The sequence below is a fragment of the Amblyomma maculatum genome, chromosome 1 (assembly GCF_055883805.1).
Source record: "Amblyomma maculatum isolate TAMU_Amacu chromosome 1, ASM5588380v1, whole genome shotgun sequence".
In the NCBI taxonomy this organism is placed as follows: Eukaryota; Metazoa; Arthropoda; class Arachnida; order Ixodida; family Ixodidae; genus Amblyomma; species Amblyomma maculatum.
Window position 1 is genome coordinate 62,399,337 of NC_139344.1, and position 13,007 is coordinate 62,412,343.

The 13,007-nt window shown below is 44.0% G+C and overlaps 1 protein-coding gene across 1 annotated transcript in view; it reads right to left on the bottom strand.

The window, feature by feature from the left end:
* The window catches only part of LOC146202567 (nose resistant to fluoxetine protein 6-like), a 29,451-nt gene extending 20,589 nt beyond the window's left edge, over window positions 1-8,862 (bottom strand). Inside the window, exons 1-3 of the mRNA XM_084601677.1 lie at window positions 8,592-8,862; window positions 5,185-5,396; window positions 1,169-1,280 (exon numbers count right to left, since the gene is read on the bottom strand). Coding sequence (XP_084457803.1) covers window positions 1,169-1,280; window positions 5,185-5,396; window positions 8,592-8,862 — 595 coding nt within the window. The remainder of the gene's footprint in view (window positions 1-1,168; window positions 1,281-5,184; window positions 5,397-8,591) is intronic.
* Between the last annotated feature and the right edge of the window lie 4,145 nt (window positions 8,863-13,007).

Here is a 13,007-nt window from a genome sequence, read left to right on the forward strand (position 1 = left end):
TTCTAAGAGCTTGTAATTGTTTCTTTACTAGCAGGCGTAAATTTCTTGAGCACAGATAATTCACAATAGCAGTTTTAATTAAGGGAGCGGTAAATGAATGACTCCTCATAATTACAAGTTTGCTTGGCTCGTGATTTACCCGGCACAAAATGTAGCAGTGCCAAAAGCTGTGATATGTGGTGGTTATACGCTTGGATGCGGTGCGTCGTTAACCTGAGCTGCTAATGTCTTCCAGACATGGCAGTAATTGAATTACAGTAATGAAATTACTGTAATTTAATTACTTTTCTGCGATTTTCAGCAAAGTATTTAGTAATGTAATTTAATTCCTTTTCAAAAGTAATTTTGCCATGTATGATGTCTTCCCATCGGCATGAGAATCGCAAAAATGGAAAGCTGTCTGCGCAGTTTTGCGAATTCAGAACGAATCCTTCGCCATCCCAGCTAAAACTCCTGCTTTTCCGAAATCCGGATATTAACGCGACTCTACAATAAGGTATCCCGCTGATTACGATACACTTCTTGGACACAAATTTCTGCACCGAAACTTAACATTTGAAAAACATTTTTCTACAAATGGTTTTACAGTCTCAGCCATGAGTAAAAAGCTGATATCGCTCATTGCAGCTTAACTTTAGAGGGGGGGACGGGGGGGGGGGGGGGGGGGGGGTCGTATTTTTATCGGTAAAGTGCTCCTTGAACTCTTGAATTAGTACTCACATGTGCGAAGCTACTACTCTAAACTTACCCTCACTCCGTTCCATGATACGGAGCTCACTACAATTCACCGTACAAGGCTCACTACTCACTCTACATGACTGCGTCGGTAGTTCGCCGCAAGCAGTCCTCTAGTTTTGGCTACTAGTGTTAGGCAGGGTACGTTGTTACAATAGTATATGACCCATTTTATTAATTAAAATCGTAAGGATGCACCAAGAGGCATTGACGGAAGAACACGAGAAAGCAGGCACAGTGAACTCTATTCTCTCTTCTGTGTTCTTACGTAGGACAGGGCATACTAATAGAAACTTAGTTTAATTTTGCCTCGGAAAATTTTCTCAATTCTCTTCCAGTATGAGCGATACTAACTAGCTTCTGCTTATTTCTTCATTTCGAAGTGCTGCCCTAAGTGCCAGTCCTGAATCAAGTTGTTCGACTTGAAACATACCTGTTCTGGCGAGGGCTGCAATATCTTCTTCGGCACATCGATCGGTAATGCAGATCCCAACTCGCGCTCCTGGCGCAAGGGGATCGGTCCAGTAGCTGATAAACTTCGACGCCTGCATGTTAAATCAGCTTTTAAATTCGCGGCTGAAAGTGACCAGTAATTTCCAACACAATAGAAAAGAATAAAGAAAGAAGGGGAACCAGTTGAAAAATTATTTAACACATGCCTGTACGTCTTCGTCGTGTTTTAAATACGCATGACAAAACAAACAGAATATCCACCACTTCTTGATCTGAGGTTTTCACAAGCATCACGCAAGATATTCTGCTGCAACACTAATAACACTTGTTAATATTTTATACTTTGATGCTGCATTTCTCTTTCATCAACGAGCGCTACAAGCAACTGTCGCAAACCCAGCTCCCAAAGGCAAAGAAAAAGGAACTGGTGGTGCAATGCAACGGCAGATTAAACGCTTCTAATCCGCAAATAGAATGAATTTAAAGCTTCTAATTATTATTATTACGGCGAAATTAAATGCGCAAACTAACGACAAGTTAGCAGGAAATAGAATTATTTTCAAAAGTGTCTTCGTGCATGACTCTTGGCTTATTTAAACAAATAAAAGCGAGAACATCGACCCAAGAGACAGAGCTGACTTATTTGGAGAAGGCACTCACTCATTGGATAGCTAGAGTGCTTTTCTATGATTAGTTTTTCCTGTGGTTGCCCTTACTAAGAAAGACGCGTTCAAAAATTCACATAAATGCTGATTGTTCTTCAGGTTAAATAGGCGTATTTAGACACTGAAAGTGAGGTTCGCGAACCTTCATCATAGAAGTGTGCTTTTTGGCCAGCGAGTGTTTTGTTCGCGCTGATGATCGAAATACCATGTTTTTCACTGGTACTCTTGGCCAGTAACGTGAAAATGTGACGCTTAGAAAGAGTTTGAATTTTGATTTGAGCACATTCCAAGTTATTCACGGCATTATCAGAACCTTTTTAAGTGAAGCGTTACTATCGATTATTCAAGGATGCTTGGGGATGGTGAAAGAGAAGTGAGAAGAAAACGGGAGTTGTGTGTTAAACAAACACACCACTCACAATTTTAAACAAGTATGTGAGGCAAAAAGCAGTGACCCCAAGAGCTCATGGCTCTTCAAACATTTGTCATCGGCATATTTTGCTCCTCTTTCCGCTAGCAAGCTGCGTGTAAATGTTTTAAAATGATTTTTTTATCTCATGCTCCCTTGAACAGCGTGTTATACTCTTTTGTCATCTACCCTTACAATTCGTGCGATAGAAAACCGGGCTCGAGCTCCATTTATTATTTTTTTTGTAACGATATTTATTGCCTCAGGGCATCAGCAGGGTATGAGATAAAGGATGAGCTCAATTCATGTTCACGCTCTTTTTATTGCGAAAGCAGTGCTACGCCAGGTTTCGGCCCATCGCGTAGTCCGTGGCCGCAGTCACGAATGACCTTGAACAGCCGCGAAGAAGAAGAACGCTCGGTCACCCGCAGCTAATGCTTTCGCTCCATATTCGGTTCAGCAGCATTAACCCTTCTCATTGTATAGGTCAATGTATTTTCTCTTATCTTTTTGAGCTTTACTTCTCTCCTACTAAACTGCTAACTAGAATAAGTGTTTATTTTCATTTATGTTCTCTTAAAGTCATTCCACACAATTTTGAGCGATTCTATCTCCGTAATGCACTGTCTGTGCGTTAAGTTTAGTTGTTGCTTCTCCTACGCATGGGAGGCATTCATTCTATTTCAGCGCTAGCAGGAAGATTCCGTATAGTATTCATCATCGCCCTGAAGTTCGGCTAAACAAGCGTGCAGCTTACCTGGGTGCAGCTTACATACTTAAATCATACAGTTGTAATTTCTACTGCATTATATAAAAGAAAGCCCCGCTTGAACCGAGGCTGCGTTCCAATGCCACCCTGCGTCTCAAGGGCGAAGCCTGAGCTAGCAGCAGCACCGGCCAACTCGGTCACATTATGTGGTCTCGTGGTGATATCACATAGCCTACTACCATGCAGTGTCATGCCATGCCACTTACCAACTGCCACCTGCCAGATCCATATCCGTGATTTTATTGCGAAAGCAATACTACGCCAGATCTAACCGCTCGTCGCTGCGTGCCGTGCCCGTGTCCGTGCCCGTGTTCGTATCCGTGTCCGTGTCCGTGAAGAAGAAGAAGAAGAAGAAGAACGAAGAAGAAAAGGAACGAAGAACAAAGAAGAAGAAGAAGAAGGACGCTCGGTCACCCGCAGCTAATGCTTTCGCTCCGTATTCGCTTCAGCGGCGTTGAACCCTTCTAACATTTTTCGCTCACAAAGCCGACGCCGGATTTTCCGGGAAATGGGGCCTTTAACGCTATCGCGTTAGAAGGATGAACGAGAGATATGAAACGTACTGCTGAAAGTTACAGTAGGCTGAAAACATGAACGAGGATTGAAAAATCTCACGTCATTATGGCCATTCTTCACCATCACCAGCTGCACTAGTGCAGAAACGCTCCACTGAAGGTATCGAAGTGTTACTACGCGACACTAGCATAGATGGTGTAGGTAAAAGAAATGGCCCTGTTGTATTTTGATACTTCAGACACAGCCTGCTGCCAAAGATACCTATAGGAACCTGACCATAGCAGCAATCGTGTCTGTTTTGAACATTTTCTTCGGCTAATTTTTTATTTGTTTTCTTTAGAGTATTCCTGTCTCGGTAATGTTACTAAATTAGGGCATATTATTGCACCGCAGCTATGAAAAGTAGCAGCATTAAATATTTTCATACTGTCGGGTCAAGCAAGTAAACTTCAGAAGAGGGCAAATACGGGCTGGTTGGTACATGCTTAAGAATCGAGTAAAACAGCGCTGGGGGAGACGAAACACGTGAACGACAGAAACATGCGCTGACTATCAAGTAAACCTCCTTTCGCATCAGAGCATTACTTGCCTCTACAGTAGAGTACGCTAATTTCGCGGGAAAAGAAATGGGAAATTAACTGCATTGTCTGTGCTGATACCCAAAACGCTTCTAGGAACCGCCGTGTTAGAGCGTGAGTGAAAAAGATTTGTGCAGTTTCTCTGCTGTTTTGAACATGGCATGCTAAATTTAGCACTCCCTGAACGCTTGTATTGCCTGTTCTTATCTGAACGCTCTCTATATTTTTTTATTAATATGCTCTTATATAGTGGTAACTAAATCTCTGGTGTGAGGTTTGGAAATGGTAGTTCTTACTCCCATTAGAAGCGAGCCAGTTATGTATGTACGTTTTTTGTTTGTTTGTTTTTTTTTGTTTTTTTTACAGAGGCACTAAAGGACACTGCCATATCTCATCCCACAAACGCAGCTTTCCGGCACTGAAAATCAAAATGTTTCATTCAAAATAAGCTGCAAAAACCTCAGCTTGGATTCCCCCCTTCTTGCATATGAAGTACCATCAGCGATAAAAGTTGGGGACCTGAGGAAAAGCGGAAGCGATCAAATATGCACGTTAGGCCAACACGTGCTGTTGATAGCTTCGTCTTTACCTCCGCTGCCCAAACCATTGCAAGTTGTGCAGCTTGGTACAACGCTTTAAATATTTCTCCACGACTTGTGGTAGTTGCTGCGGCCAAATAACCACACACTTCAGCCTGCTCCAAAGTATATCTGTAAACCGTATGCGCGATGCACAATGCTTTTTTTTTTTTTTTTTAGCGCGAGCAATAAATAACAGTGATTCCACCTTTGCTTATCTGCCACTGATCGCGAAATCCTTTTACGTTGAAGGATTTTATGAATTACTCTCAAGAAGTGCAATAGCGGGAGGATTTTTTTGGACAGGCAAGTTCTCACTCAACTCGCAAGTTTTGTAAGAAGCCGTTTAAGCTCATTCTTCATTGCCCCTTTTGCTTGTGGGTAATTAACAGGACTACCTAATTATCGGCACTGAAGAACTCATTATCGTGAGTGGTGCGAGTGTGCATATGGTATCAGAGCAACCAGTGATCAATCTCACCCTTTTGTGCACCATGGTGGCTGCCGGCATGAAGTACTCTACTGCCGCGTCGTTGCCTGTGAGCTGCAGCTGAAGCACGCAGTACTGGCCCCTTGTCTTGATGTACCCGTACTCGTCCCGCACCACGGTCGCCACGCACTCGTCGTACGCGCCGAGGTCCACCGACGTGCCATGAAGGAAGCCCGTTGGGTACTTACCGCTAGAGTCTACGACTTCACGCGTAAAAGAAAAACGAAGCCAAAAGTAAGCGTAATGATGGACAGGTCAATAGCACGCGGAACATCGATTCGATTCAATCACTCCACTTCTCACTGTTGTGCAAAGCTAAGATTTTCTTTAACCTCAAATAATGCGACTATTCCGGTGTAACGCTGTCTGGACCTGCAAGGTCGTTCCACCATTAAGCAGGAGGGTCTAAAACAGTACGCCATTGTTGGGCTGAGCTTCAAAGGGGGAAGGGGAGGTACGGAGAATAGAGCGAAGGGTTGGAGGTTCATTTCTTTTCATTTGCTTATCGGAGACGCTGTTTTCAACAGTATAGTTTTAGAAACTTCTCGAACTTGCTAACTGAAAGAAGCGATAGTTCCTACATTCATAGTGAAAAATCAGCACTTCCGCGGTGCTTGCTAGTTAAATTATCTTGTGCAGTTGCTATCCACTGTCGCTTAACTAAACTGTAGTTTTCTGGGACACCTTTTAATTAATTTCGAGGCGACAATATAATACTTCAACACACTGATCTGAAAATGTTGATGGCAATGGGTCTAAGCTTCTTATGCGTAGCAAACTTTGCTTTTTGAAGCTTTTCATGCGCTCGCACCGAATAGTTAAAACTGCCGTAGGAAACATGTGAAGTGCTTTCTTAAATACTTTTAAGGCAGACGTCAAACACATCAAGATGCTTTTATGGACATATTGACGGAAATGAACTAAGCTTCCGGTGTGTGGCAAAATCTTTCTCCTGAAGATTGTCCTGCTCTCACAACGATTAGTTAAGAGTGTCATAGACAACAGGCGGAGATGGCTTTGAACATAAATAAAAAACCTACAAACCCGCCGGGGAAAGATCTGTGGATATATAGATTGTAATGATGCGGTTACACAGTATGCGAAAAAAATGAAGGCCAAAAAATATTTTCCAGATTTCGCCAAAATTTCAGGGTGTGTTTGTGCATGAAAAAAAAAAAAAAAAAAAAAAAAAGCATCGCGTTTAAAACGAAGTGTCAAATCTTGCGGAAATCTTACTTTTTACAAATGTATAGAAGAACCGCGAAGTTTTATTAGCGAAGCAGATTTCTAAGCCCAGACCAAGCTTTGACAAAGGTCCGCTTAAGAATTCAGCTTGAAAAATGCATTAGAACTGCCATATTGGACCACACTAAACTTCAATCTCAGCTTCAAAACAGATCAATAGTCTGGACAAGACTTCTTGTGTGAGCATGTCGATTTTTTCATGCCACGTGGACCACAAAGGACACAAAAAAAGGCCGAATAAAAGAAGACTACGCCACTAGCGCTAACTACTGAGTGAGTGCTTTATTGACCTTGACTAAGTTGGTACCAATGGAACAGCGAGTGCTCGCGAAAAGAAAGGAAAAAAGACAAATCAAGAGACCAGTATACATTACGGGGTTTGCATGTTGATAACATCTTGGATGACCATGTCTTGATGCGAAACTTGTGCAGACGAAATGTCGATAAAATTTTACTTTACTCTAGCAAACTGTTCAACTTCCAAAGTTTCAGAGGTCATCTGAGCCCCCCTCCCCCCCCCCCCCCCCCCCCCCCCCCCCCCCCCCCCATATACAAAAGAAAAAAACACTCACAATCGCACTTTTTACAGTGCACGGTAAGATTACTTCTCCTAAATATTTTCGAGTTATTTTGAATTACCAACAATTGCTCGACTGAACTACGTATTGTTTTCCATAAAAAAAAAAAATGACGCTGTACACTTTTCTCGTGGTGAACTTAAATCAGCCTGATCTCGCGGATTTCTGTACGACTTCGGGGCCGCATGTCGGTGAAAATTTTTTTCCAAGCCGAAAAAAAAAAAGTTTGCGAACATTTCCTTTTCATCTGCTTGTTAATGTGTCATAATGCAGAAGCAATATGTTGGAAGCTGGTATTAATTGTGGGAGGCAAGCTAAAAGAGAAGTAACAAGAAAAAAATGTCTCATTCGTCGAAGCAAATAAAACAAAACTCAGAAGTCCTTCGATACTTTAAAGCCGCGCACAGCCTCAAAAAGGTCAGAAAAAAACAAACACGTGTGATTTTTCCTGCCCTTAGAAGTCCAGCCTCCCGTGCAAAAAAGCAATGCCGTTGACAATATCCCCCCCCCCCCCCCCCCCCCCAACTTCAGTGTACCAGAAAACCACGATGATATAGTTTCGTGAAATGCACCGAAGCCATCGTGTGCAGTGTCGTGCTTTCTTGTGGAAGACTCTGCCTAGGCCAGTGCCTAAGCAATAGGCTGTGTAAACAAGGAAATAGCACGAAAACATTTAGTGGAATTAAAATAATACGGTTGAGAACCGCAAGAAGTGTGAGTGCAAGGTTATTATTTTGTAGTTGTTGTTAAATACGATCCTGGAGAAAATCTCGGCTAACCCATGCAATTTTGTAAGCCGAACGTTGAAAGAAAAGTGTGCAAACATCCCATCTATCTGCTTCATTTCCTGTAGGCTGTTATCAGTTTATAACCCGTTTTGCATATCGGTTTTGCCTTCTTTTATTCCCTGATTGGCTCGTGAGCTCAGTGTTCCACTTCTATAAAGTTGGCCCTAGGGTTTTTAGCAAATAAATCTGTCAGAAATTTCCGCCGGCAGCATCTATTCCTGCTCTTCGTCCTTTGTGTCGCTTGCACTACGCATATAGCCTAACACAACACTTATTATCTTAACTCGTGTAATATAAAGGATACTATATTTGCGTTCATAATACCGAACCATGATTAATAATGTTCTTCGTAATGCTGCTCAGAGGTGGGCTTCCTCACAGTATGCGGCAGTTTTGATGATTTTCAGACGAATGTAGTAAGCGAAAATAATTCCTTTGCATTTCCGTGAGTATGAAATTCACTCGTTAGAATGACAGAGAACACAATACGCACCCCAGAAAAACATTCGTGGCCCACCGCAAACGGCTCGAATACGCCTTTTCTCAATGTATACGCAAAACGCTGCGATTCACTGGCGATAAGTGGCGCTTACGGCATATGACGCACGCAATGCGACCCTCTGATAGCGACAAGAGCGTGCCATGGTGCATGACAGGCACGTAAGCATAAAGTTGGCACAAAATGGGCACACGATGAATTCCGAAACGGCTACTAGTTCTCCGCTAGAGGTGTCGCTCGTCGCCTGCAGGCATTCAGAACGCGGTAGGTGCGCAACAAGGAACTCACTTCTCAGCGCCCACGGCTCCAGGTCACGTATACCACGCACAAGCCTTAGCAGGCTCAGGCTGCACGTGGATGACATGTCGGCTCTCAGGAGCTTCCGGGCCAGTGGGCTGGACGGGTCCAGCACGCCGCCGACCATTTCTCGCAGAGTGTCTATCATGCTCGACTTCTTTGGGCGAAGCCCGTCCGCAGACGTGCTCATGGCGCAGCAGGAGAGAGCGGCGCACAGTAGGAGCGCACCGCCGACCACCGGTAGCAGCTTCCAGAAGCCCATATTCGGAATCAGATTTTTTAAAATGTATGTTCAAAGCTCGCCACACCAGCAAATATAGGCTATTATGCGAGACGCTAACAAACTGCATAAAATTACGATGCTTAATAAGTTGTCTGTGCTTATAAACCACGGCTTAAACAACTGCAGTCAAACGACGGACGCCAGTGTCGGTCCCTTCTAACCAGGGGCAGGCGGGTCGAGTGACTCGAAGAAAGAGGATCAGCCCTTGTTCTGGACGGGAGAAGCCACGTGACTGGAGACGCAAGAGTACCTCGTCGCTCAGGTAATATACAGTTACTGTTTAATGATTTGCTTTTCCCATTCCCATAATGTTTTCGCTTTATTCATTTTGTTTTCCGCCGCAGGCACTACATCACATGCTTTATAGGCTACGTGGGGGAACGCTGTGCCGTATAGCGCAAGTCCTGCATCGCCTTAGCCGCACTCAGTGACGTAAGAGGCCCCAAAATAGCCACCCCGCATCTCTCGACGTAAGCCCGTGTCGTGACAAGATCTGCGCTGACGTTTCCTTCTTGTTTTTATTTTTCTCAGTGAAACGTTCCCCTCATGGGGCACGCGTATTCAGGAGTAAAAAGCACATTCTACTTGTCTTCTTTTCTTTGTTCTTGAACATCCTGTTTGCGTGTACCCCGAAGTGAGCTTGTTGTCAGCTTCACAGGGAGATGGCGTCATTACCGACGCCCATCTCGCAATCTGTTTTTCCTCCACAGTCCTCGCGTTCTCCGCTTAGCCTTATGGCTATGGGCAGGGGAGGGTTATTGGAACTGTGCGGCGTATAAACACCCGAGCGATGCCTGGAGAGAATGCGTGACCTTGAGCCCGTTCGCCAACCTCCGACCCCGCTTTGGCGCGGGGTGTTTTTCTCCGCGGTTGCGCTAAGCGATAGAAGGCGTCGGTTTCTTCCGGGGGCGTATTGTGTTAGGCACGCAGCCTCCTCTTGAATGAGAGCTAAAAAGTGGAGCACGTTGACATCAACTTTCGTCAAGTTCGTGAACAACTTCGAAAGTTGAGTACGGAGCGGCATTTATCGGTGAGCAATTCTGCCATATTGCACTGTTTTTCGCGCTGTTTCACCACTGGTATTGACATAAACATTCAAAATGATTGTCAGCTTTCTCAAGAAATACCAATAAATGCGCTTCAGTTGGGTGTGTTGAAAACCTGAGAGTTTAGAGACATGAATCTTACAGCTTTGCTGTTATTCTCCTTTCTGATAAAGTTAATTTGCAGCTGTCATTTTAATAACTACCATTACTATGTCAGCGCCTGCCACTGCTTTTTATGCTATACAAGTTGCAAAGCCGGAGGGCCAGTTTTTAAATTCCTCCCGGCCATTATCGAAGCTCTTTTGCCATTTCGTTATCGTTTACAATAGTCAGAAATCAAAATATAGGCTATCGGATAGTCTGATACAAGTTATCAGATAGCCTATATACCTATCAATTAATGAACAAGGTATAGGGTAGTGTCATTGCCAGGTAGAAGTGTTGATAACGGTCAATAGAGTTTGTTGTTCTTCTTCCGATCATAATTCACAAGCCTGATATCGCGTAATAACGGCTCTGAGAAATGTTCGGGAGGCATTTCAATAAAACGTTTGGCTTGACAGTGTTGTAATGCAGGGCATGCGAACAACGGCTAAAATATTTGCAGTTTTGAGACATGCACAGCTTGGCACTTGTTAAATGTCCGAGAGTAAATAGACTCAAAATCCGAATATTGAAACCTAACTTGAGCCAAGGAGCGAACATTAATTGTAAAGTTTAGGTCAACAAGACCGCTTATAAATTCCCAGTCGTGCGAAACACCACCCTCATTTTTTAAAACAATAATCAGTTAGTCAACTGTAATTACTCCGCTTTTTAAATTTTAACGTCATGTAAAATCCCACGACCGACATTCAGCAGTCACCTCAACATAATGTAGAGTGCTTGACGCGCATTTCCCTACAAACAAAGCGAGATGTTACCGGCCCTTCTTGGTTCCAGAGGAATCGCTCGCGCTAAATCAGATCCGCATGAATCTGAAACGAGGTATTACTTGCGAGCCCGTACACTCAAAGCCAGCAGATGTTGCATATTTTCGTTTTTTATGCATGGCCTCCTGCCGCGCCAAATCGGACTCCGAATTTACACGCTGCGCTTATGTGACCATTCAAAAGAAAAGAATGAAATATTGCACGGCCCTGCCTAATTAGGCAATATCCAACTGTTTCACAGACCGTTTTAGTCGACGGTATTGGGTGCGCAGCACGACGTAAATTGAAAGCCAGCAATTTAATGTCTCAGTGTTGGTATCGAATATATAACCATCTCTGATTGTAAAATTCACCACTCGATATAATTATTTCCGTAAATATGAACACAAGAGGTAAGCACAGCTGAGCAAGTCCGTCCTCTCCTACTAGCAACGCAATACAGACGACAGCGCCAATTTCTCCTTCTGCGAGAAGATTCTATGTAACGACGGAAGAATAAATTACAAGCGCACGGCGAGTGTGCAGATGGCGCCAACCTCGTGATCCCCGCTGTCCACATGGGCGAGAAGGCGGCCCAAAACCGGCCCTTCATTGAAGGCTTATAGGGTGTTGTCCGATGCACGCCACCCAGCTCTACTTGGGTTTTTTTCGTCCAACTTGTCTTTCCAGTTGCCAGTTGTAAGGTGCGCGAGCATGACTTTTGGTCCCGCCGCAAGTGGAAGTTATCAACCGCGCCAATGGGTCAGTGTCTGAAAAATGGGTTGTTGTTTTTTTTCGTGAGCATAATTTTCTTTACGTCAAAAGACGCATGCAAGGAAAAAGTACAAATCCCTTTTATCAGGTATCTTCAACATGCAAATCAATTTAAATGCGCGTCAATGCACCGCAGGTATTTTAGTCCATTTAAACGCGTACGTGTTTTGAATTTATAGATGCGTAGCCGACATTTTCTAAAATATACCTGCGTGCGCGTAGAAGGCCCGAAATATCAGCAGCATCGTAGTTATTGCGGTCAAATGTAACAACTGCGAAGTGTGTTTCTATCGGACAACTAAATGCTATCACGCATAAATGACCCACGGTTTGATGGAGGGCAGAAGTTAACAAAATATATAGAACATGCAGCTGAATTAACAATTCGAAGGATGCGCACGCTGTTGTGCGAACGAGTCATCCCCGTATTTCGATTACTACTTCATCGAAAACAGGTATCAGATTACAGTTCGTGATGACAGTACGTGGAAACCCGCGCAGTCCCTGCAACTGAAAACTGGCTAGATAGATGGTGGGCCGAAACGACTTTCGCCGCCTTTCGCAGTTACCTCGGCGAGAGGCGGAAGGTATTATTGTTCTGCAGCAAACAAATAGTTTGGGCTTGTTGGAAGCTCATAATTTTGAAAAGGAGCCTTAGATCCTGAAAAACAGGGACAAGCGAGTCCCTGTTTTTCTCGTGCTAAGGATCCCTTCCAAAACCATTATTATTGTTCATTTCTACATCCTCAGGCATGAACATCAGCATCGCATTTACGGTCGCTTGCTGTTTCCACATCGACTCCAGCGAAGCGCGTAGGACCCGCGGTCTACACCCCACTTCAATGTTTTCGAGGATAACGGTTTTCGTCGCATCCACAAGGGCCCCTTGACTCAGCTAGTCATTCCGAAAGCCGCGAGCACTAAAACAAAGAGGACCATAAATGTCGCCGCAGCGACGTCCCTTACACACCAAAAGTAAACCTTATCACTGCAAGAAAAAAAGGCAGTGACGTCCGAGGGGTATTATAGAACCAGCCGCTCACGCGCGTCAGGAATTCGATATAAGCGAACAAAACTAGAGGAGAACTGGAAAGAATTTAGTACTTTCTGCTTTACCTCCATCTATGTGAGCACTCAATAGCTGAATAATATATTTACTCTATTCGAAGCACCCCGTTTCTTCACGATCGTGACGACTAAAACAGGAAAGGTGGGGGGGGGGGGGGGGGGGGGGGCGGTTTGCTTAGCGTCAACAAAATCTAGGATAAGCACCTCCCCCCCCCCCTTCCGCCCCCTATTCTTTTTTTTTTTTTTTTACTCGGCTATATATAGAACGAGACGAGTGCAAGAAAGAAAAATTTAACAGCTCGTTTGGCAAACATCCTTGGCACAT